Here is a 23,858-nt window from a genome sequence, read left to right on the forward strand (position 1 = left end):
GTCCCCGTGTCATGTGTCCCCATGCTGGGTGTCTCCATGTCGCGTGTCCCCATGTCACGTGTCCCCGTGTTGCATGTCTCTGCGTCACGTGTCCCCGTGTCGTGTGTCCCCATGTCACGTGTCCCCGTGTCACGTGTCCCCATGCTGGGTGTCCCCATCTCGCGTGTCCCCATGTCACATGTCCCCATGTCGCGTGTCTCTGTGTAACGTGTCCTCGTGTCAGGTGTCCCAATGCCGGATGTCCCCACACTGGGTGTCCCCACGCTGGGTGCCCTTGTGTCACATGTCCCCCTGTCGCGTTTCCCCGTGTCGTGTGTCCCCGTGTCGCGTGTCCCCGTGTCACGAGTCCCCGTGTCCCGCGTCCCCGTGTCACGTGTCCCCATGTCACGTGTCCCCACGCCGGGTGTCCCCAGGTCGCATGTCCCCGTGTCGCATGTCCCCATGTCGCGTGTCCCCATGTCAAATGTCCCCGTGTCGCATGTCCCCATGTCATGTGTCCCCATGTCGCGTGTCCCCGTGTCACGTGTCTCTTTGTCGCGTGTCTCCGTGTCACGAGTCCCCATGTCACGTGTCCCCATGTCGCATATCCCTGGGTCACGTGTCCCCATGCCACGTGTCCCCGTGTCACGTGTCCCTGTGGTGTGTGTCCCCACGCTGGGTGTCCCCATGTCACATGTCCCCGTGTCGCATGTCCCCGTGTCCCACATCCCCGTGTCACGTGTCCTCGTGTCACGTGTCCCCATGTCGCGTGTCCCCATGTCACATGTCCCCATGTCGCGTGTCCCCGTGTCACGTGTCCCCGCGTCCCGTGTCCCGCGTCCCCGCGCACCTGTCGGCCGGCGTGATGAAGCCCGTCTCGTCCGGCTTCTCTTCGTCGCTCTCCTCCTCCTCCTCCTCCTCCGAGGACTCCTCGTCCGAGGGCTCCAGCTCCCCCCAGGGCGTCCGGTCGATCTCCTCCTCCTCCGCCTTGGTCTGCGCCCGGGAGGAAGAGGAAGGTCGGGAGGAGGGAGACAAAGGCACCCAAGGGTGCTCGGGGGGAGGCACCCAAGGGTACTCGGGGGGAGCAGATGGTGCCAGGAGGGACCTGAGCGCCCGAGAGGGACCCAAAGGTGCCCAGGAGGGACCCAAAGGTGCCCAGGAAGGCCCGGAGCACCCAGGAGGGACCCCAAGGTGCCCAGGACGGACCCCAAGAGGGACCCAAAGGTGCCCAAGAGGGATCTGGGTGCCCAGGAGGGACCCAAAGGTGTCCAGGAGGGACCCCAGGAGGGACCTGGGCACCCAGGAGGGACCCAAAGGTGCCCGGGAGGGCCCCGAGCACCCAGGAGGAAGAGGAAGGTCGGGAAGGAGGGAGACGAAGGCACCCAAGGGTGCTCGGGGGGAGGCACCCAAGGGTACTCGGGGGGAGCAGATGGTGTCAGGAGGGACCTGAGCGCCCGAGAGGGACCCAAAGGTGCCCAGGAGGGACCCAATGGTGCCCAGGAAGGACCCCAAGAGGGACCCAAAGGTGCCCAAGAGGGATCCGGGTGCCCAGAAGGGACCCAAAGGTGCCCAGGAAGGACCCAAAGGTGTCCAGGAGGGACCCCAGGAGGGACCTGGGCACCCAGGAGGGACCCACAGGGGACCAGGAGGGCCCCGAGCACCCAGGAGGAAGAGGAAGGTGGGGAAGGAAGGAGACGAAGGCACCCAAGGGTGCTCGGGGGGAGCAGACGGTGCCAGGAGGGACCTGAGCGCCCGAGAGGGACCCCAAGGTGCCCAGGAGGGACCCAGAGGTGCCCAGGAAGGCCCCGAGCACCCAGGAGGGACCCCAAGGTGCCCAAGAGGGATCTGGGTGCCCAGGAGGGACCCAAAGGTGCCCAGGAAGGACACAAAGGTGTCCAGGAGGGACCCCAAGGGGGACCCAGGCACCCAGGAGGGACCCACAGGGGACCAGGAGGGCCCTGAGCACCCAGGAGGAAGAGGAAGGTCGGGAAGGAGGGAGACGAAGGCACCCAAGGGTGCTCGGGGGGAGCAGACGGTGCCAGGAGGGACCTGAGCGCCCGAGAGGGACCCCAAGGTGCCCAGGAAGGTCCTGAGCACCCAGGAGGAACCCAAAGGTGCCCAGGAGGGACCCGAGCACCCGGGAGGGACCCAAAGGCACCAGGAGGGACCCGAAGGTGCCCGGGAGGGACCCAGGAGGGTCCCAGGCGCCCAGGAGGGACCCAAAGGTGCCTGGGAGGGACCCGAGCACCTGGGAGGGACCCAAAGGTGCCAGGAGGGATCCAGGAGGGTCCCAGGTGCCCAGGAGGAACCCAAAGGAGTCCAGGAGGGACCCGAGCACCCAGGAGGGACCCAAAGGTGCCAGGAGGGACCCGAAGGTGCCCGAGATGGCCTGAGCACCCGAGAAGGACCCAAAAGAGCCCAGGAGGGACTGGAGCACCCGGGAGGGACCCAAAGGAGCCAGGAGGGACCCAAAGGTGCCCGAGAAGGACTCCAGGAGGATCCTGAGCACCTGGGCGGGATCCAAAGGTGCCCGGGAGGGACCCAGGAGGGACCCAAAGGAGCCCAGGAGGGTCCCGAGCACCCGGGAGGGACCCAAAGGTGCCAGGAGGGACCCGACGGCGCCCGGGATGGCCCCGAGCACCCGGGAGGGACCCAAAGGTGACCGGGAGGGTTCCCAGGAGGGACCCGAAGGTGCCCGGGATGGCCCAAGCACCCGAGAAGGACCCAAAGGTGCCAGGAGGGACCCGGCGGTGCCCGGGAAGGACCCCAGGAGGGTCCCGAGCACCCGGGAGGGACCCAAAGGTGCCAGGAGGGACCCGAAGGTGCCCGGGATGGCCCGAGCACCTGGGAGGGACCCAAAGGTGCCAGGAGGGACCCGACGGTGCCCGGGATGGCCCCGAGCACCCCGGGCGGCCCCGGCCCGCGGGCGCACCTGGAACTCGGTGGCGTTGGTGCCGAACACGTCCCCGTACAGGGGTTTGCCGGTCTCGTCCACGGGCGGCTTCCCCCAGCCCCCGGCGTGGTACCCGAACGAGCAGCCCTGGGGGCGGCCGCAGCTGGGGGGGGCGGCCGGGACCCCCCGACCGGCCCCCCGGCACCCAAAGGACCCCAACCTGCCCCTCAGGACCCCCCAGCACCCAAAGGACCCCCCGACTGGCCCCCCGGCACCCAAAGGACCCCAACTTGCCCCTCAGGACCCCCCAGCACCCAAAGGACCCCCCAACTGGCCCCCCGGCACCCAAAGGATCCCAAACCACCCAAAGGACCCCCCGGCCGGCCCCCCGGCACCCAAAGGACCCCAAACCACCCCCAGGACCCCCCAGCACCCAAAGGACCCCAACTGCCCCCCAGGACCCCCCATCTGGCCTCCCAGCACCCAAAGGACCCCAACCTGCCCTCAGGACCCCCCATCCAGCCCCCCGGCACCCAAAGGACCCCAAACCACCCCTCAGGACCCCCCAACACCCAAAGGATCCCAACCGCCCCCCCGGGGACCCCCCGGCCGGCCCCCCGGCACCCAAAGGATCCCAACCTGCCCTCAGGACCCCCCATCCGGCCCCCCGGCACCCAAAGGACCCCAAACCACCCCTCAGGACACCCCAGCACCCAAAGGATCCCAACCGCCCTCCCGGGGACCCCCTGACCAGCCCCCCAGCACCCAAAGGACCCCAAACCACCCCCCCCAAACCCCCAGCACCCAAAGGACCCCAACCTGCCCCCCAGGCCCCCCCAGCCGGCCCCTCAGCACCCAAAGGACCCCAACGGCTCCCCCAGGACCCCCTGGCCAGCCCCCCAGCACCCAAAGGATCCCAACCCGCCCCTCAGGAACCCCCCAGCACCCAAAGGATCCCAACCGCCTCCCCAAAACCCCCTGTCAGCCCCCCAGGGCGCACCAGAACCCTAGGGCGGCCCCAACATCCCAGGGGGTCCCCAAGGCCCCCCAGCACCCTCCGGACACCCCCAGCACCCCAGGGTCCCCCAGCACCCCGGGAGGTCCCCAACGTCCCCCCAGCACCCCAGGACCCCCTCAGGGCCCCCCCAGCACCCTGGGGGGGATCCCCCAGCACCCCAGGGGGTCCCCAGCGCCCCCCCAGCACCCCAGGGGGTTCCCAGGGCCCCCCCAGCACCCAAGGGGGTCCCCAGGGTCCTCCCAACACCCCAGAGGGTTCCCAGCCCCCCCCCCCAGCACCCAGGGGGTCCCCAGCACCCGGGGGGGGGTCCCCAAGACCCCCCAGCACCCCAGGGTCCCCCCCCAGCACCCCAGAGGGTTCCCAGGTCCCCCCCAGCAGCCCAGGGGGTCCCCAGCACCCGGGGGGTCCCCAGGTCCCCCCCAGCACCCCAGGGATCCGTAAGTCCCCCAGCACCCCAGGGGGTCCCCAAGGACCCCAGCACCCCGGGGGGTTCCCCAAGGCCCCCCAGCACCCCAGGGTCCCCCCCAGCACCCCAGGGGTCCCCCAGCACCCCAAGGGGTCCCCAGCACCCTGTGGGGTCCCCAAGGCCCCCCAGCACCCCAGGGTCCCCCCCAGCACCCCAGGGAAGGTCCCCCAGCACCCCAGGGGTCCCTAGGGCCCCCCCAACATCCCAGAGGGTTCCCAGGGCCCCCCCAGCACCCCAGGGTCCCCCCAGCACCCCGGGGTTCCCTAAGGCCCCCCAGCACCCCAGGGGGTACCCAGGGTCCCCCAACACCCCAGAGGGTCTCCAGGGCCCCCCCAGCACCCCAGGTCCCCCCCAGCACCCCGGGGGGTCTCCAAGGCCCCCCAGCACCCCGGGGTCCCCCCCAGGCCCCCCCCAGCACCCCGGGGTTCCCCCCTCACCTCCGGAATGGGCGAGTTGAGGCCGGGGATCTTGAGGTTGGGGTAGGACGGGGGGGGCCCGTAGCGCTGCATGGCGATGAGCCAGGGCGGGGGCACCTTGTGGGCGCTCTGCGGGCACGGGGGGGGGTCAGGGTGGGCACCCATGGGTGCTGCGGGCACCCACGGGCACCCACGGGCACCCACGGGCGCTCACCGGCCCCACGGGCATCCCCAGGGCGATGCGCAGCTCGTCCGACAGGTCCCCCGGCTTCTTCTCCTTGAGGCGCGTCTCGAACTCCTTGCCCTGGCGCAGGGACATCGAGGGGACATCAGTGGGGACATTGAGGGGACAGGGGACATCAGCAGGGACAGGGGACATTGGGGGCGACAGGGGAGATCAGGGGGACAGGAGACATCGGGGGACAGGGGACGTCAGCGGGGACATCGGGGGGACAGGGGTCATCAGGGGACAGGGGATGTCAAGGGGGACAGGGGACATCAGGGGACATGGGGGGGACAGGGGACATCAGGGGACAGGGGATGTCAAGGGGGACAGGGGACATCAGGGGACATGGGGGGGACAGGGGACATTGGGGGACAGGGGACGTCAGCGGGGACATCGGGGGGACAGGGGACATCGGGGGACAGGGGTCATCAGGGGACAGGGGATGTCAAGGGGGACAGGGGACATCAGGGGACATGGGGGGGACAGGGGACATTGGGGGACAGGGGACGTCAGCGGGGACATCGGGGGGACAGGGGACATCGGGGGACAGGGGATGTCAAGGGGGACAGGGGACACTGGGGGACAGGGGACGTCAGTGGGGACAGGGGACATCAGCGGGGACATCGGGGGGACAGGGGACATCAGGGGACAGGAGATGTCAAGGGGGACAGGGGACATCAGGGGACATGGGGGGGATAGGGGACATCGGGGGACAGGGGACGTCAGTGGGGACAGGGAACATCAGGGGACATCGGGGGGACAGGGGACGTCAGTGGGGACAGGGGACATTGGGGGCGACAGGGGACATCGGGGGACAGGGGACGTCAGCGGACATTGGGGGGGACAGGGGACATGGGGGGACAGGGGATGTCAGTGGGGACAGGGGACATCAGGGGGACAGGGGACATGGGGGAGATGGGACTTCAGGGGACAGGGGACATTGCAGGGCACAGGGGATGCCACGGGGACAGGGGACATCAGGGGGACAGGGGATGTCAGGTGGGAGAGGGGACGTGGGCACACTTGGGGGCACTGTGGGCACAGGGGCACCCAGGGGCGCTGGGTGGCACCTGGGGGTGCTGGGTGGCACCTAGGGGCGCTGGGGGGCACCCAAGGGCACTGAGTGGCACCTGGGGGTGCGGTGGGCATGGGGGCACCTGGGGACACTAGGTGGCACATGGAGGTGCTGGGTGGCACCCAGAGGTGCTGGGAGGCACCAAGGGGCACCCGGAGGTGCTGGGAGGCACCCAAGGGCACTGGGTGGCACCAAAGGGCACCCAGGGGTGCTGTGGGCACCCGGAGGCACCAGGTGGCACCCAGAGGTGCTGGGAGGCACCTGGAGGTTCTGGGTGGCACCCAGAGGTGCTGGGAGGCACCCAGGGGCGCTGTGGGCACCCAGGGGCACCGGGTGGCACCCAGGGGGGCTGTGGGCACCTGGAGGCACTGGGTGGCACTTGGAGGTGCTGGGTGGCACCTAGGGGCACCCGGAGGCACCAGGTGGCACCCGGAGGTGCTGGAAGGCACCCAGGGGCGCTGTGGGTACCCAGAGGCACCGGGTGGCACTTGGAGGTGCTGGGTGGCACCCAGGGGTGCTGTGGGCACCTGGAGGCACTGGGAGGCACCTGGAGGTGCTGGGTGGCACCTAGGGGCACCAGGAGGCACCCGGAGGTGCTGGGAAGCACCCAGGAGCACTGTGGGCACCCAGAGGCACCGGGTGGCACCCAGAGGCCCCGGGCAGCACCCAGAGGTGCTGGGTGGCACCCAGAGGCCCCGGGCGGCACCCAGGGCACCCACCTCGTAGTAGAGGTCCCCGTGGATGGTGAGCTTGGGCTTGGTCTGCCACTTGAAGAAGGCGTCGTGGAGCTTCTGGTAGTCGATGTCGATCTTGCCCATCTTGGGCCGCACCTTCTCGCGCATCTTGGACTTCATGGTCTTCTGCTCCTCCTGCGGGCGCCGGCGTCACGGGCTGCCCGGGTGACACCCACGGGTCCCGGGAGCCACCCAGGGTCCCCAGGAGCCACCCGGGGTGACCAAGGAGCCACCCGTGGGGCCCCAAGAACAGGCCATAGTCCCCAGAGAGCCGCCCAGGGTCCCCAAGAGCCACCCGGGGTCCCCAGGAGCCACCCGGGGTCCCCAAGAGCCACCTGGGGTTCCCAAGGAGCCCCCTGGCGTCACCAAGTGGCCACCCAGTGACCCCAGGGAGCCACCCAGCGTCCCCAGGAGCCCCCCTCGTGTCCCCAGGAGCCCCCCAATGTCCCCAGGAGCACCCCAAGGCCCCCAGGATCCCCCCGACATCCCCAAGGAGCACCCCAGAGTCCCCAGGAGCCCCCCAGGATCCCCCTGGTGTCCCCAGCAAGCCCCTGATGTCCCCAGGAGCCCCATGGTGTCCCCAGGGAGCCCCCAGAGCCCCCAAGGAGCCACCTAGCGTCCCCAAGGAGCCACCCGGAGTCCCCAGGAGCATCCCAAGGTCCCCAGGGATCCCCCTGGCATCCCCAGGAGCCACCCGGAGTCCCCAGGAGCCCCCCAGCATCCCCAGGAGCACCCTGGTGTCCCTAGGAGCCACCCAGAGCCCCAAGGAGCCACCTAGGGTCCCCAAGGAGCCCCCCGGCGTCCCCAGGAGCCCCACAATGTCCCCAGGAGCACCACAAGGTCCCCAGGAGCCCCCCTGGTGTCCCTAGGAGCCTCCTGATGTCCCCAGGAGCACCCCAAGGTCCCCAGGAGCCCCCTGGCGTCCCCAGCAGCCCTGGCGCCCCCAGGAGCCCCCCAGAGCCCCAAGGAGCCACCTAGGGTCCCCAAGGAGCCACCCGGCGTCCCCAGGAGCCCCCTGGTGTCCCCAGGAGCCCCCCCGGTGTCCCCAGCACCCCTGTGGTGTCCCCAGGAGCCCCCCAACGTCCCCAGGAGCCACCAGGTGTCCCCAGGAGCCTCCTGGTGTCTCCAGCAGCACTGCAGGGTCCCCAAGAAGCCATTTGGTGTCCCCAGGAGCCCCCTGGCATCCCCAGGAGCCCCGTGGTGTCCCCAGGGAGCCACCCAGAGCCCCAAGGAGCCACCTAGGGTCCCCAAGGATTCCCCCGGTGTCCCCAGCAGCCCCCCTGGTGTCCCCAGGAGCCCCCTGGTGTCCCTAGGAGCCTCCTGATGTCCCCAGGAGCATCCCAAGGTCCCCAGGGATCCCCCTGGCGTCCCCAGCAGCCCCGGCGCCCTCAGGAGCCCCCCAGAGCCCCAAGGAGCCACCTAGGGTCCCCAAGGAGCCCCCCGGTGTCCCCAGGAGTCCCCCTCGTGTCACCAGGAGCCCCCCAATGTCCCCAGGAGCACCCCAAGGTCCCCAGGATCCCCCGACATCCCCAAGGAGTACCCCCAGGGTCCCCAAGGAGCCACCCAGAGCCCCAAGGAGTCCCCCAATATCCCCAGGAGCACCCCAGTGTCCCTAGGAGCCCCCTGATGTCCCCAGGAGCACCCCGATGTCCCCAGGATCCCCCCGGTGTCCCCAGCACCCCTGTGGTGTCCCCAGGAGCCCCCCAGCGTCCCCAAGAGCACCCTGGTGTCCCTAGGAGCCACCCAGAGCCCCAAGGAGCACCCCTGGTGTCCCCAGGAGCCCCCTGGCATCACCAAGGGGCCACCTGGTGTCCCCAGGGAGCCACCCAGAGCCCCAAGGAGCCATCCAGCGTCCCCAGGAGCCCCCCTGGCGTCCCCAGGAGCACCCCAATGTCCCCAGGAGCACCCCAAAGTCCCCAGGAGCCCCCCAACATCCCCAAGGATCCCCCCGGTGTCCCCAGGAGTGACCCAACGTCCCCAGGAGCCCCCCAACGTCCCCAGGAACCCCCCTGGCGTCCCCAGGAGCCCCTCGATGTCCCCAGGAGCCACCCAGAGCCCCAAGGAGCCCTCCAGGATTCCCAAGGAGCCCCCCGGTGTCCCCAGGAGTGACCCAACGTCCCCAGGAGCCCCCCAACGTCCCCAGGAACCCCCCTGGCGTCCCCAGGAGCCCCTCGATGTCCCCAGGAGCCACCCAGAGCCCCAAGGAGCCCTCCAGGATTCCCAAGGAGCCCCCCGGTGTCCCCAGGAGCCACCCTGGTGTCCCCAGGAGCCCCCTGGTGTCCCTAGGAGCCTCCTGGTGTCCCTAGGAGCCTCCTGATGTCCCCAGGAGCATCCCAAGGTCCCCAGGAGCCCCTTGGTGTCCCCAGGAACCACCCGATGTCCTCAGGAGCACCCCAAGGTCCCCAGGAGCCCCCTGGCGTCCCCAGGATCCCCCTGGTGTCCCCAGGGAGCCACCCAGAGCCCCAAGGAGCCACCTAGGGTCCCCAAGGAGCCCTCCGACGTCCCCAGGATCCCCCCCGGTGTCCCCAAGGCCCCCCGCGTCCCCGCGGGCACCTTCTCCTGCAGCGCCTCGCGCATCTCCTGGATGCCCGTGCGCTTGATGAAGTCGGGCAGCTCGAAGGGCGGCTTCTCGATGCCCCTCTTGCCCTGCAGGTACTTGCGCTTGAAGCACCAGTGGCGCGGGACGGGCACCGAGTTGCGCGTGGCCTTGAGGTGCACCAGGAGCTTGGGGTCCTGCGCCGTCACGTCGTGCATCTCCACCACGTCGGGACGCGCCACCAGCTGCGGGGACAAGGTGACATTGGGGACTGCGGCGGGGGGGGCCACCGCGGGGGATAGGGGGCATCAGCGGGGGCGGGAGATGTCGCGGGGGACATTGGGGGGACAGGGGACATTGGGGTCCTGCGTCATCACGTCGTGCATCTCCACCACGTCGGGACGCGCCACCAGCTGCGGGGACGGAGGGGACATTGGGGACACCCGCGGGGGGGGGCGCGGGGACGTCGCGGGGGACATCAGGGGGAAAGGGGGTGTCGGGGGGACACGGGACATTGGGGGACAGGAGATGTCAGGGGGACAGGGGACATCACAGGGAATAGGGGACGCCATGGGGGACAGGGGACATTGGGGGAACAGGGGACGTCGCAGGGGACAGGGGACATTGGGGGACAGGGGACATTGGGGGGACAGGGGACGCCATGGGGGACAGGGGATGTCACGGGGGACATCACAGGGACAGGGGACATTGGGGAGACAGGGGACGGCAGAGGGACAGGGGACATTGGGGGGACAGGGGACATTGGGGTCCTGCGCCGTCATGTCGTGCATCTCCACCACGTCGGGACGCGCCACCAGCTGCGGGGACGGAGGTGGCATTGGGGACACCCGCGGGGGGGGGCGCGGGGACATCGTGGGGGACATCACAGGGACAGGGGATGTCAGGGGGACAGGGGACATTGGGGGGACAGGGGACATTGGGGTCCTGCGCCGTCACGTCGTGCATCTCCACCACGTCGGGACGCGCCACCAGCTGCGGGGACGGAGGGGACATTGGGGACACCCGCGGGGGGGGGCGCGGGGACGTCGCGGGGGACATCACAGGGACAAGGGACATTGGGGGGACAGGGGACATTGGGGTCCTGCGCCGTCACGTCGTGCATCTCCACCACGTCGGGACGCGCCACCAGCTGCGGGGACAAGGTGACATTGGGGACCGTGGCGGGGGGGGGGCCACCGCGGGGGATAGGGGGCATCAGCGGGGGCGGGAGATGTCGCGGGGGACATTGGGGGGACAGGGGACATTGGGGTCCTGCGCCGTCACGTCGTGCATCTCCACCACGTCGGGACGGGCCACCAGCTGCGGGGACGGAGGGGACATTGGGGACATCCGCGGGGGGGGGGGCGCGGGGACATCGCGGGGGACATCACAGGGACAGGGGATGTCAGGGGGACAGGGGACATCACAGGGAATAGGGGACGTCACGGGGGACAGGGGACATTGGGGGGACAGGGGACGCCATGGGGGACAGGGGATGTCACGGGGGACATCACAGGGACAGGGGACATTGGGGGGACAGGGGACGGCAGAGGGACAGGGGACATTAGGGGGACAGGGGACATTGGGGTCCTGCGCCGTCACGTCGTGCATCTCCACCACGTCGGGACGCGCCACCAGCTGCGGGGACGGAGGGGACATTGGGGACACCCGCGGGGTGGGGCGCGGGGACGTCGCGGGGGACATCAGGGGGAAAGGGGGTGTCAGGGGGACACGGGACATCGGGGGACAGGAGATGTCAGGGGGACAGGGGACATCACAGGGAATAGGGGACATCAGGGGGACAGGAGACATTGTGGGGACAGGGGACATCAGGGGGACAGGGGATGTCGCGGGGAACAGGGGACATTGGGGGACAGGGGACGCCATGGGGGACAGGGGATGTCACAGGGGACATCACAGGGACAGGGGACATTGGGGGGACAGGGGACGGCAGAGGGACAGGGGACATTGGGGGACAGGGGATGTCGCGGGGGACGGAGGATATCGGGGGACAGGAGACATTAGGGGGACAGGGGACATTGGGGGCACAGGGGATGTCATAGGGGACGACAGGGGGACAGGGGACATTGAGGGGACAGGGGATGTCGCAGGGGACAGGGGACATTGGGGGGACAGGGGATATCAGGGGGCCGGGGGATGTCGGGGGGACAGGGGACATTAGGGGGACAGGGGACATCAGGGGGACAGGGGACATCAGGGAGACAGGGAATGTCGCAGGGAACAGGGGACATTGGGGGACAGGGGACATTAGGAGGACATGGGACATTGCGGGGACAGACGACATCGGGGGACAGGGGATGTTGCGGGGGACATCGAGGGGACAGGGGATGTCGCGGGGGACAGAGGACATCGGGGGACAGGGGACATTAGGGGGCAGGGGACATTGGGGGGACAGGGGATGTCACGGGGGACATCAGGAAGGACAGGGGATGTCATGGGGGACATCGGGGGGACAAGGGATGTCACAAGGGACATCACAGGGGACAGGGGACATCAGGGGGACAGGGGACATCAAGGGGACAGGGGACATTGGGGGGACAGGGGATGTCACGGGGGACATCAGGGGGACAGGGGACGCCATGGGGGACAGGGGACATCAGGGGACAGGGGATGTCACAGGGGACATCGGGGGGACAGGGGATGTCACGGGGAGAGGGGATGTCACAGGAGACAAGGCTGCCCAGTGGGGGACATGGGGGCACCCAGGGGCGCCGGGTGGCACCTGGGGGCACCGGGTGGCAAGAACCAAGGTGCCACCCCAGGTGCCACCCCAGGTGACACACCGGGCCCGGTGTCCCCTCACCTGCTTCAGCTCGGCCACCGTGAAGCGGTTCATGCGCCGCAGCTTCTTCTTGGACAGCTTGGGGACCTCGGGCTTCTTCTCCTGGGGACGGTGACACCCCCTGTCACCCCCTGTCACCCGCCTGCCACCCCCTGTCACCCGCCCCGGTGTCCCCGTCCCCGACGGTGCCCGTCCTGGCAGCCGCCTGCAGCCCGAAGCCCTGTGGGCTCCTGTCCCCACTGTCCTCGTCACCCCGAAGGTGCCACCGCTCCCTGGTGTCCCCCCAGTCCCTGTCCCCATGCCAGTGTCCCCATAGGGGCCACTCAGTCCTCATCCTTGTCACTCTGAAGGTGCCACCGCTCCCCGATGTCCTCCCGGGCCCTGTCCCCATCCCAGTGTCCCCGTCCCCATCCCCCCGCTGTCCCCCTTGTCCCCCCATGTCCCCTGCGTGGTGGCACCTGCTCGTCCACCCCTGCTCCCCCCTGTCCCCCCGCTCCCTGCTGTCCCCCATTGTCCCCGCTGTCCCCATTGTCCCCATGTCCCCCATGTCCCCTCGCTGTCCCCGTGTCCCCATTGTCCCCATGTCCCCATTGTCCCCATGTCCCCTCACTGTCCCCATGTCCCCTCATTGTCCCCATTGTCCCCACCCTGTCGTCGTCGTCGCTGTCGTCGTCGCTGCCCTTGCGCCCCTCGTCCAGCCCCTTCCTCCTGGTGCTCGCGCTGCTCGTCCTGCCCCTTGTCCCCATTGTCCCCGTGTCCCCCATGTCCCCTCACTGTCCCCGTGTCCCCTCATTGTCCCCATTGTCCCCACCCTGTCGTCGTCGTCGCTGTCGTCGTCGCTGCCCTTGCGCCCCTCGTCCAGCCCCTTCCTCCTGGTGCTCGCGCTGCTCGTCCTCCCCCGTGTCCCCATTGTCCCCATTGTCCCCATGTCCCCATTGTCCCCTCGCTGTCCCCATTGTCCCCATGTCCCCATGTCCCCTCGCTGTCCCCGTGTCCCCTCATTGTCCCCGTGTCCCCACCCTGTCGTCGTCGTCGCTGTCGTCGTCGCTGCCCTTGCGCCCCTCATCCAGCCCCTTCCTCCTGGTGCTCGCGCTGCTCGTCCTCCCCCTTGTCCCCATTGTCCCCATTGTCCCCTTGTCCCCTCGTGTCCCCCGTGTCCCCATTGTCCCCTCATTGTCCCTCATTGTCCCCACCCTGTCGTCGTCGTCGCTGTCGTCGTCGCTGCCCTTGCGCCCCTCGTCCAGCCCCTTCCTCCTGGTGCTCGCGCTGCTCGTCCTCCCCCGTGTCCCCATTGTCCCCATTGTCCCCGTGTCCCCCATGTCCCCTCGCTGTCCCCATGTCCCCTCATTGTCCCCATTGTCCCCGTGTCCCCACCCTGTCGTCGTCGTCGCTGTCGTCGTCGCTGCCCTTGCGCCCCTCGTCCAGCCCCTTCCTCCTGGTGCTCGCGCTGCTCGTCCTGCCCCTTGTCCCCATTGTCCCCATTGTCCCCATGTCCCCTCGCTGTCCCCATGTCCCCTCACTGTCCCCATGTCCCCATTGTCCCCACCCTGTCGTCGTCATCGCTGTCGTCGTCGCTGCCCTTGCGCCCCTCGTCCAGCCCCTTCCTCCTGGTGCTCGCGCTGCTCGTCCTCCCCCGTGTCCCCATTGTCCCCATGTCCCCATGTCCCCTCGCTGTCCCTGTGTCCCCTCATTGTCCCCATTGTCCCCATGTCCCCACCCTGTCGTGGTCGTCGCTGTCGTCGTCGCTGCCCTTGCGCCCCTCGTCCAGCCCCTTCCTCCTGGTGCTCGCGCTGCTCGTCCTCCCCCGTGTCCCCATTGTCCCCATTGTCCCCATGTCCCCTCGCTGTCCCTGTGTCCCCTCATTGTCCCCATGTCCCCATTGTCCCCACCCTGTCGTCGTCGTCGCTGTCGTCGTCGCTGCCCTTGCGCCCCTCGTCCAGCCCCTTCCTCCTGGTGCTCGCGCTGCTCTCCGGTCGTTCCGGTCGCTCCGGCTCCTTCTCCTTGTCCTTCTTCACGTCGTCCGTGAGCTGGGGGGGGACGGGGGGGGTTGAGGGGGTGACAACCCCCCCGTGGTGTCACCCCCTGTGCGGTGTCACCCCCCGCATGGTGACAACCCCCGTGCGGTGTCACCCCCCTGTGCGGTGTCACCTCCCTGTGCGGTGTCACCTCCCTGTGTGGTGTCACCCCCCTGCATGGTGCCAACCCCCCCCGTGGTGTCACCCCCTGTGCGGTGTCACCCCCCGCATGGTGACAACCCCCGTGCGGTGTCACCCCCCTGTGCAGTGTCACCCCTCTATGCAGTGTCACCTCCTTGTGCGATGCCACCCCGCTGCATGGTGACAACCCCCCTGTGGTGCCACCCCCTGTGCAGTGTCACCTCCCTGTGCGGTGTCACCCCCCATGATGCCACCCCCCTGTGTGGTGTCACCCCCTGCATGGTGACAACCCCCCTGTGGCGCCACCCTCTGTGCGATGTCACCCCGCTGCATGGTGACAACCCCCTGTGCAGTGTCACCTCCCTGTGCGGTGTCACCCCTCTATGCAGTGTCACCTCCTTGTGCGATGCCACCCCCTGCATGGTGACAACCCCCCCATGGTGTCACCCCCTGTGCGGTGTCACCCCCTGCATGGTGACAACCCCCTGTGCGGTGTCACCCCCCTGTGCGGTGTCACCCCTCTATGCAGTGTCACCTCCTTGTGCGGTGTCACCCCGCTGCATGGTGACAACCCCCCCGTGGTGTCACCCCCTGTGCGGTGTCACCCCCTGCATGGTGACAACCCCCTGTGCGGTGTCACCTCTCTGTGCGGTGTCACCCCTCTATGCAGTGTCACCTCCTTGTGCGGTGTCACCCCGCTGCATGGTGACAACCCCCCCATGGTGTCACCCCCTGTGCGGTGTCACCCCTCGCATGGTGACAACCCCCTGTGCGGTGTCACCCCCCTGTGCGGTGTCACCCCTCTATGCAGTGTCACCTCCTTGTGCGATGCCACCCCGCTGCATGGTGACAACCCCCACGTGGTGTCACCCCCCCATACGGTGTCACCTCCCTGTGCAGTGTCACCCCCTCCATGGCGACAACTCCTGTGTAGTATCACCCTCTGTGTGGTGTCATCTCCCTATGTGGTGTCACCCCCCTGGGCGGTGTCATCTCTCTGCATGGTGCCAACCCCCCCCCGTACGGTGTCACCTCCCTGTGCAGTGTCACCTCCCTGTGCGATGTCACCCCGCCGCATGGTGTCACCCCCCATGATGCCACCCCCGTGCGTGGTGTCACCTCCCTACACAGTGTCACCCCCCTGCATGGTGCCAACCCCCCCCGTATGGTGTCACCCCACACGGTGCCAACCCCCCATGATGCCACCTCCCCATGATGCCACCCCCCCCCATGACACCAACCCCCCGTACGGTGTCACCCCCCATGATGACACCTCCCCATGATGACACCCCCCCGTACGGTGTCACCCCCCATGATGCCACCTCCCCATGATGCCACCTCCCCATGATGACACCCCCCCATGATGCCACCCCCCCGTACGGTGTCACCCCCCATGATGCCACCTCCCCATGATGACACCCCTCCATACGGTGTCACCCCCCATGATGCCACCCCCCCACATGGTGCCAACCCCCCATGATGCCACCTCCCCATGATGCCACCCCCCCCACGGTGTCACCCCCCATGATGCCACCTCCCCATGATGCCACCGCCCATGATGCCACCTCCCCATGATGTCACCTCCCCATGATGCCACCCCCCCATGATGACACCCCTCCATACGGTGTCACCCCCCATGATGCCACCTCCCCATGATGCCACCTCCCCATGATGACACCCCTCCATATGGTGTCACCCCCCATGATGCCGCCTCCCCATGATGCCACCTCCCCATGATGCCACCCCCCCATGATGACACCCCTCCATACGGTGTCACCCCCCATGATGCCACCTCCCCATGATGCCACCTCCCCATGATGCCACCCCCCATGATGACACCCCTCCATACGGTGTCACCCCCCATGATGCCACCTCCCCATGATGCCACCTCCCCATGATGCCACCCCCCCATGATGACACCCCTCCATACGGTGTCACCCCCCATGATGCCACCTCCCCATGATGCCACCTTCCCATGATGCCACCCCCCCATGATGACACCCCTCCATACGGTGTCACCCCCCATGATGCCACCTCCCCATGATGCCACCCCCCATGATGCCACCCCCCCGTGATGCCACCTCCCCATGATGCCACCCCCCCGTACGGTGTCACCCCCCATGATGCCACCTCCCCATGATGCCACCCCCCCGTACGGTGTCACCTCCCATGATGCCACCTCCCCATGATGACACCGCCCATGATGCCACCCCCCATGATGACACCTCCCCATGATGCCACCCCTCCATACGGTGTCACCCCCCATGATGCCACCTCCCCATGACACCAACCCCCCGTACGGTGTCACCCCCCATGATGCCACCTCCCCATGACACCAACCCCCCGTACGGTGTCACCTCCCATGATGCCACCTCCCCATGATGCCACCTCTCCATGACGCCAACCCCCCATACGGTGTCACCCCCCATGACACCAACCCCCCGTACGGTGTCACCACCCCCCGTGCGGTGTCACCCGCGCGGTGGCACCTTGAAGGCCTCGAAGATCTTCTTGAAGAACACCATGTTGGGCTCGTAGATCTCGGGCTCCTCCGTCACGTACTCGACCTCCACGGCCGGGGCCTCCTCAGTGGCCTCGCGGGCGCCCGATGTCACCGGCGTCACCGGCGTCACCTCCCGCGGCGCCCGCGGCCGCTTCTTCTTCTTGCGGTTGCGGCGCTTGCGGTTGCGCTGGGGGGGACAATGTGGGGACGCGGTGAGGGGGACGCGGTGACAAGGGGGACACGGTGGGGACACGGGGGGACATGGGGACGGGGACACGGTGAGGGGGATGTGGGGACAAGGGGGACACGGTGGGGACATGGGGACGGGGAACACGGTGAGGGGGACACGAGGGGACATGGGGTGAGGTGGCCCCATGATGGGGACACGGTGAGGGGGATGTGGGGACAAGGGGGACACGGTGGGGACATGGGGACAGGGGACACGGTGAGGGGGACACGGGGGGACATGGGGTGAGGTGGCCCCATGAGGGGGACATGGGGATGGGGACATGGTAAGGGGACACGGTGGGGACACGGGGGGGACACGGTGAGGGGGACGTGGTGACAAGGGGGACACGGTGGGGACATGGGGACGGGGGACACGGTGAGGGGGACACGGGGGGACATGGGGTGAGGTGGCCCCATGAGGGGGACATGGGGATGGGGACGCGGTGGGGACACGGGGGGGACACGGTGAGGGGGACGTGATGACAAGGGGGACACGGTGGGGACATGGGGACAGGGGACACGGTGAGGGGGATGTGGGGACAAGGGGGACACGGTGGGGACATGGGGACGGGGGACATGGTGAGGGGGACACGGGGGGACATGGGGTGAGGTGGCCCCATGAGGGGGACATGGGGATGGGGACATGGTGAGGGGACACGGTGGGGACACGGGGGGGACACGGTGAGGGGGACGTGGTGACAAGGGGGACACGGTGGGGACATGGGGACAGGGGACACAGTGAGGGGGATGTGGGGACAAGGGGGACATGGTGGGGACATGGGGACGGGGGACACGGTGAGGGGGACACGAGGGGACATGGGGTGAGGTGGCCCCATGAGGGGGACATGGGGATGGGGACATGGTGAGGGGACACGGTGGGGACACGGGGGGGACACGGTGAGGGGGACGTGGGGACAAGGGGGACACGGTGGGGACATGGGGACGGGGACACGGTGAGGGGGACGTGGTGACAAGGGGGACACGGTGGGGACATGGGGATGGGGACACGGTGAGGGGGACACAGGGGGACATGGGGTGAGGTGGCCCCATGAGGGGACATGGGGACAGGGACATGGTGAGGGGGACACGGTGACAGGGGGGACATGGGGTGAGGGGGACGCGGTGGGGACAATGTGGGGACAGGGAGACGGAGAGGGGGACACTAGGACAAGGGGGACATAGGGTGAGGTGGCCACAGTGGGGACAACGCGGGGACAGGGGACACAGTGAGGGGGACGCAGGGACATGGGGTGAGGGGGACATGGTGGGGACATGGGGACAGGGACACAGTGAGGGGGACGCGGGGACAGGGGGGGACATGGGGTGAGGTGGCCGCGATGGGGACACGGGGGGACATGGGGATGGGGACACGGTGAGGGGGACACGGTGACAGGAGGGACATGGGGTGAGGTGGCCGCAGTGGGGACAACGTGGGGACAGGGACACGGTGAGGGGGATGCGGGGATGGGGGGGGACATGGGGTGAGGGGGACACGGTGACAGGAGGGACATAGGGTGAGGTGGCCATGGTGGGGACAACGTGGGGACAGGGACACGGTGAGGGGGACGCGGTGGCGACACGGGGGGACATGGGGTGAGTGGGACACGGTGGGGACAGGGGGACGGAGACACGGTGGGGACAACGCAGGGACGGGGGACATGGGGTGAGGTGGCTGTGGTGGGGACATGGGGACACGAGGGGACATGGGATGAGGTGGCTGCGGTGACGGGGGTGACACAGGGTGAGGTGGCTGCGGTGGGGACAGGTGGGGACATGGAGTGAGGTGGCCACGGTGGGGACAACACGGGGACGGGGGACACGGTGAGGGGGACGCGGAGACGGGGGGACATGGGGTGAGGTGGCCCCATGAGCGGGACATGGAGACGGGGACACGGTGAGGGGGACACGGTGACAGGGGGGACATGGGGTGAGGGGGACGCGGTGGGGACACGGGGGGACACGGTGAAGGGGACACGGTGACAAGGGGGACATGGGGTGAGGTGGCCATGGTGGAGACAACGTGGGGACGGGGACACAGTGAGAGGGACACAGTGGGGACACAAGGGACATGGGGTGAGGGGGCCCCGGTGGGGACACGGGGGGACATGGGGACGGGGACACGGTGAGGGGGACGTGGTGGGGACACAGGGGACATGGGGTGAGGGGGACGCGGGGACAGGGGGGACATGGGGTGAGGGGCACAGGGTGGGGACAACCCGGGGACAGGGGATACGGGGTGAGGTGGCCACGGTGGGGACATGGGGACAGGGACACGGTGAGGGGGACACAGGGACGGGGGGACATGGTGAGGTGGCCGTGGTGGGGACAGGGGGGACACGGGGTGAGGTGGCCACAGCGGGGACATGGGGACAGGGGGGACATCGGGTGAGGTGGCCGCGGTGACAGGGGGTGACACGGGGTGAGGTGGCCATGGTGGGGACACTTGGGGACACGGGGACGGGGGGGACATGGGGTGAGGTAGCCGCAGTGGGGACAATGCGGGGACAGGGGACACGGGGTGAGGTGGCCATGGTGGGGACGCGGGGACACGGGGTGAGGTGGCCGCAGTGACAGGGGGTGACACGGGGTGAGGCTGCTGTGGTGGGGACACGGGGACATGGGGGAACACGGTGAGGTGGCTGCAGTGGGGACAACGTGAAGGACAGGGGGGACATGGGGTGAGATGGCCGCGGTGGGGACAGGGGACACGGGGTGAGGTGGCCGCAGCGCTGTCACCTCCTTCTTGGACAGCCCCGCGTCGTCCTCGGTGGCGGTGACGGTGACACCGGGGGGTGGCCGCGGCTCCAGCTCCATCTCGTCATCGGCTGCAGGGGCGGCGGGTGAGCGCGGTGTCACCAGGGTGTCCCCAAGGTGTCCCCAGGGTGTCCCCAGGGTGTCCCCACAGTGTCCCCGAGCTGTCCCCAGGGTGTCCCCAGGGTATCCCCAGAGTGTCCCCGTGGTGTCCCCAGGGTGTCCCTGCAGCGTCCCTACGGTGTTCCTGGGCTGTCCCCAAGGTGTCCCCAAGGTGCGCCCGTGGTGTCCCTGGGGTGTCACCAGGGTGTCCCTAGGGTGTCCCCAAGGTGTCCCCAGGGCGTCACCAGGGTGTCCCCAAGGTGTCCCCAGAGTGTCCCCGGGGTGTCCTCCGGATGTCCCCGAAGTGTCCTCAAGCTGTCCCCAGGGTGGCCCCAAGGTCCCCCCGCGGTGTCCCGAGGGTGTCCCCGCAGTGTCCCTGCGGTGTCCCCAGTGTCCCCAGATTGTCCCCAGTGTCCCCAAAGTCCCCCCGCGGTGTCTCCAGGGTGTCCCCAATGTGTCTCTGCAGTGTCCCTGTAGTGTCCCCAGTGTCGCCGGGGTGTCCCCAGAGCGTCCCGAAGGTCCCCCCGTGGTGTCCCCAGGGTGTCTCCAGGGTGTCCCCAATGTGTCCCTGCAGTGTCCCTATGGTGTCCCCAGTGTCCCTGGGGTGTCCCCAGAGTGTCCCCAAGGTCCCCCCGCACTGTTCCCAGAGTTCTCCCGCAGTGTCCCCAGGGTGTCTCCAGGGTGTCCCTGCAGTGTCCCTGCGGTGTCCCCAGTGTCCCCGAGGCGTCCCCTGGGTGTCCCCAGGGTCCCCCCGCGGTGTCCCCAGGGTGTCCCCGCAGTGTCCCTGCGGTGTCCCCAGATTGTCCCCAGTGTCCCCAAAGTCCCCCCGCGGTGTCTCCAGGGTGTCCCCAATGTGTCTCTGCAGTGTCCCTGTAGTGTCCCCAGTGTCCCTGGGGTGTCCCCGCAGTGTCCCCAAGGTCCCCCCGTGGTGTCCCCAGGGTGTCTCCAGGGTGTCCCCAATGTGTCCTTGCAGTGTCCCTGCGGTGTCCCCAGTGTCCCCGGGGTGTCCCCAGAGTGTCCCCAAGGTCCCCCCGTGGTGTCCCCAGAGTTCTCCCGCAGTGTCCCCAGGGTGTCCCCAGGGTGTCCCTGCAGTGTCCCTGCGGTGTCCCCAGTGTCCCCGAGGCGTCCCCTGGGTGTCCCCAGGGTGTCCCCGCAGTGTCCCTGCGGTGTCCCCAGATTGTCCCCAATGTCCCCAAAGTCCCCCTGCGGTGTCCCTGCAGTGTCTCCAGGGTGTCCCCAATGTGTCCCCGCAGTGTCCCTGCGCTGTCCCCAGTGTCCCCGGGGTGTCCCCAGAGTGTCCCCAAGGTCCCCCCGTGGTGTCCCCAGGGTGTCTCCAGGGTGTCCCCAATGTGTCCCTGCAGTGTCCCTGCGGTGTCCCCAGAGTGTCCCCAAGGTCCCCCTGCGGTGTCCCCAAGGTCCCCCTGCGGTGTCCCCAGCGTGTCCCCGCAGTGTCCCTGTGGTGTCCCCAGGGTTCTCCTGCGGTGTCCCCAGGGCTCCCCCGCGGTGTCCCCAGTGTCCCCGCACGGTGTCCCCAGGGTGTCCCCAAGGTGTCCCCAAGGTGTCCCCACGGTCCCCCCGGGGAGTCCCCACGGTCCCCCCGCTCCCCCCGGGTCGGTGTCCCCAGGGTGTCCCCAGGGTGTCTCCAGGGTGCCCCAATGCGTCCCTGCAGTGTCCCTGCGGTGTCCCCAGTGTCCCTGGGGTGTCCCCAGAGTGTCCCCGCAGTGTCCCCACAGTGTCCCCAGTGTCCCCCCAGTGTCCCTGTGGTGTCTCCAGGGTGTCCCCAGCATGTCTCCAGGGTGTCCCCAGGGTGTCCCCGCAGTGTCCCCGCGGTCCCGCCGGTCCCCCTGCGGTGTCCCCAGGGTGTCCCCACGGTCTCCCCAGGGTGTCCCCGCAGTGTCCCCAGTTTCCCCCCAGTGTCCCTGTGGTGTCTCCAGGGTGTCCCCAGCATGTCTCCAGGGTGTCCCCAGGGTGTCCCCGCAGTGTCCCCCCAGTGTCCCTGTGGTGTCTCCAGGGTGTCCCCAGCCTGTCTCCAGGGTGTCCCCGCAGTGTCCCCCGCGGTCCCTCCGGTCCCCCCGCGGGGTCCCCAGGGTGTCCCCACGGTCCCCCCGGGGTGTCCCCAGGGTCCCCCCGCGGTGTCCCCGCAGTGCCCCCGGTGTCCCCCCGCTCACCGGACAGGCCGGGCACAGTGACCAGCTCCTCCTGCCGGATCTCCTTGAGCTGCAGGATCTTCTCCAGGGCCTGCGGGATCTTGGGGCCTCCGGAAGGGTCGTCCAGCTGCGGCGGGAGGGAGGGAGGGCCCAGGCGTCCGGGAGGGCCCAGGACCCCCCATGGGGACCCCCCACAGGGGCCCAGGCGTCCGGGAGGGGCCGGGACCCCCCCATGGGGACCCCCCACAGGGGCCCAGGCGTCCGGGAGGGCCCAGGACCCTCCATAGGGACCCCCCTACAGGGGCCCAGGCGTCCGGGAGGGCCCAGGACCCCCCATGGGGACCCCCCCACAGGGGCCCAGGCGTCCGGGAGGGCCCGGGACCCTCCATAGGGACCCCCCCACAGGGGCCCAGGCGTCCGGGAGGGCCCAGGCGTCCGGGAGGGCCCAGGACCCTCCATGGGGACCCCCCACAGGGGCCCAGGCGTCCGGGAGGGCCCAGGCGTCCGGGAGGGGCCGGGACCCCCCATGGGGACCCCCCACAGGGGCCCAGGCGTCCGGGAGGGCCCGGGCATCCGGGTGCCCCCAAACCCCCTCCATGGGGACCCCCACCCTCTGCTACAGGGGGCCCAGGCGTCCGGGTGCCCCCAGGGCCCTCCATGGGGACCCCCCCCCCGCCCTCTGCTTTGGGGGGCCCAGGCGTCCGGGTGCCCCCAAACCCCCTCCATGGGACCCCCCCCCACCCCGCTACAGGGGGCCCAGGCGTCCGGGTGCCCCCCAACCCCCTCCGTGGGGAACCCCCCCCACCGCAGGGGGCCCAGACGTCCGGGTGCCCCCAAACCCCTCCCTAGGGACCCACCCCCCCCTGCAGAGGGCCCAGGCGTCCGGGTGCCCCCAACCCGCCCCAAAGGGGCCCAGGTGTCCGGGTCCCCTCTCCCCCCCCCCCAAAAGGGGCCCAGGCGTCCGGGCCCCCCTCCCCCCCACACTCACCTCTCTGCCCTCCTCCCCGGGGGGGCGGGGGCAGCCCGCGGGGGCGGGGGGCACCCATGGGCAGGCCGGGGAGGGCACCCATGGGCCCAGCACCTGCGGGGCCGGAGGGGCCGCTGAGCCGGGGCCGGGGCCACCGGAGCCGCCGGGGACGGGGGACAACGGGGACCCCCGTGGGGACAACCCGGGAACCCCATGGGGACAACCCGGGAACCCCAGGGACCCCCGTGGGGACAACCCGGGAACCCCTTGGGGACAACCCGGGAACCCCATGGGGACAACCCGGGAACCCCAGGGACCCCCGTGGGGACAACCCGGGACCCCCTTGGGGAGAACCAGGACCCCCGTGGGGACAACGGGGACACCCGTGGGGACAACCCGGGACCCACAGGGACCCCCTTGGGGACAACCCGGGACCCCTTGGGGACAACCCGGGACCCCTGTGGGGACAACCCGGGAACCCCATGGGGAGAACCAGGACCCCCGTGGGGACAACGGGGACACCCGTGGGGACAACCCGGGGACCCCGTGGGGACAACCCGGGACCCACAGGGACCCCCTTGGGGACAACCCGGGAACCCCTTGGGGACATCCGGGACCCCCCTGGGGACAATCTGGGACCCACAGGGACCCCCTTGGGGACAACCCGGGAACCCCTCCCAGGGACCCCCATGGGGACAACCCAGGACCTCCATGGGGACAACCCGGGACCCCTGTGGGGACAACCTGGGAACCCCTTGGGGACAACCGGGACCCCCCTGGGGACAATCCGGGACCCACAGGGACCCCCCTGGGGACAACCCAGGACCCCTAGGGACCCCCCTGGGGACAATCCTGGAC

General features: G+C 69.6%; 1 protein-coding gene across 1 annotated transcript; it reads right to left on the minus strand.

Annotated features, from left to right (window-relative positions):
* Window positions 1–789: 789 nt before the first annotated feature.
* Window positions 790–23,114, minus strand: LOC148590351 (splicing factor 3B subunit 2-like; the record flags this gene model as incomplete). The annotated part of the gene is given in 13 exon segments (XM_088539139.1): window positions 790–972; window positions 2,912–3,019; window positions 4,794–4,901; window positions 4,987–5,076; window positions 6,793–6,942; window positions 9,361–9,588; window positions 12,168–12,248; window positions 14,036–14,173; window positions 16,792–16,992; window positions 19,770–19,858; window positions 22,055–22,160; window positions 23,022–23,045; window positions 23,047–23,114. Coding segments are annotated over 13 exon segments (1,574 nt in total), but the record flags the coding sequence as incomplete, so codon positions are not given.
* Between the last annotated feature and the right edge of the window lie 744 nt (window positions 23,115–23,858).

The sequence above is a fragment of the Tinamus guttatus genome, unplaced genomic scaffold (genome assembly GCF_059628265.1).
Source record: "Tinamus guttatus ecotype Peru unplaced genomic scaffold, ASM5962826v1 Tinamus_guttatus_pri_ptg001427l, whole genome shotgun sequence".
NCBI lineage: Eukaryota > Metazoa > Chordata > Aves > Tinamiformes > Tinamidae > Tinamus > Tinamus guttatus.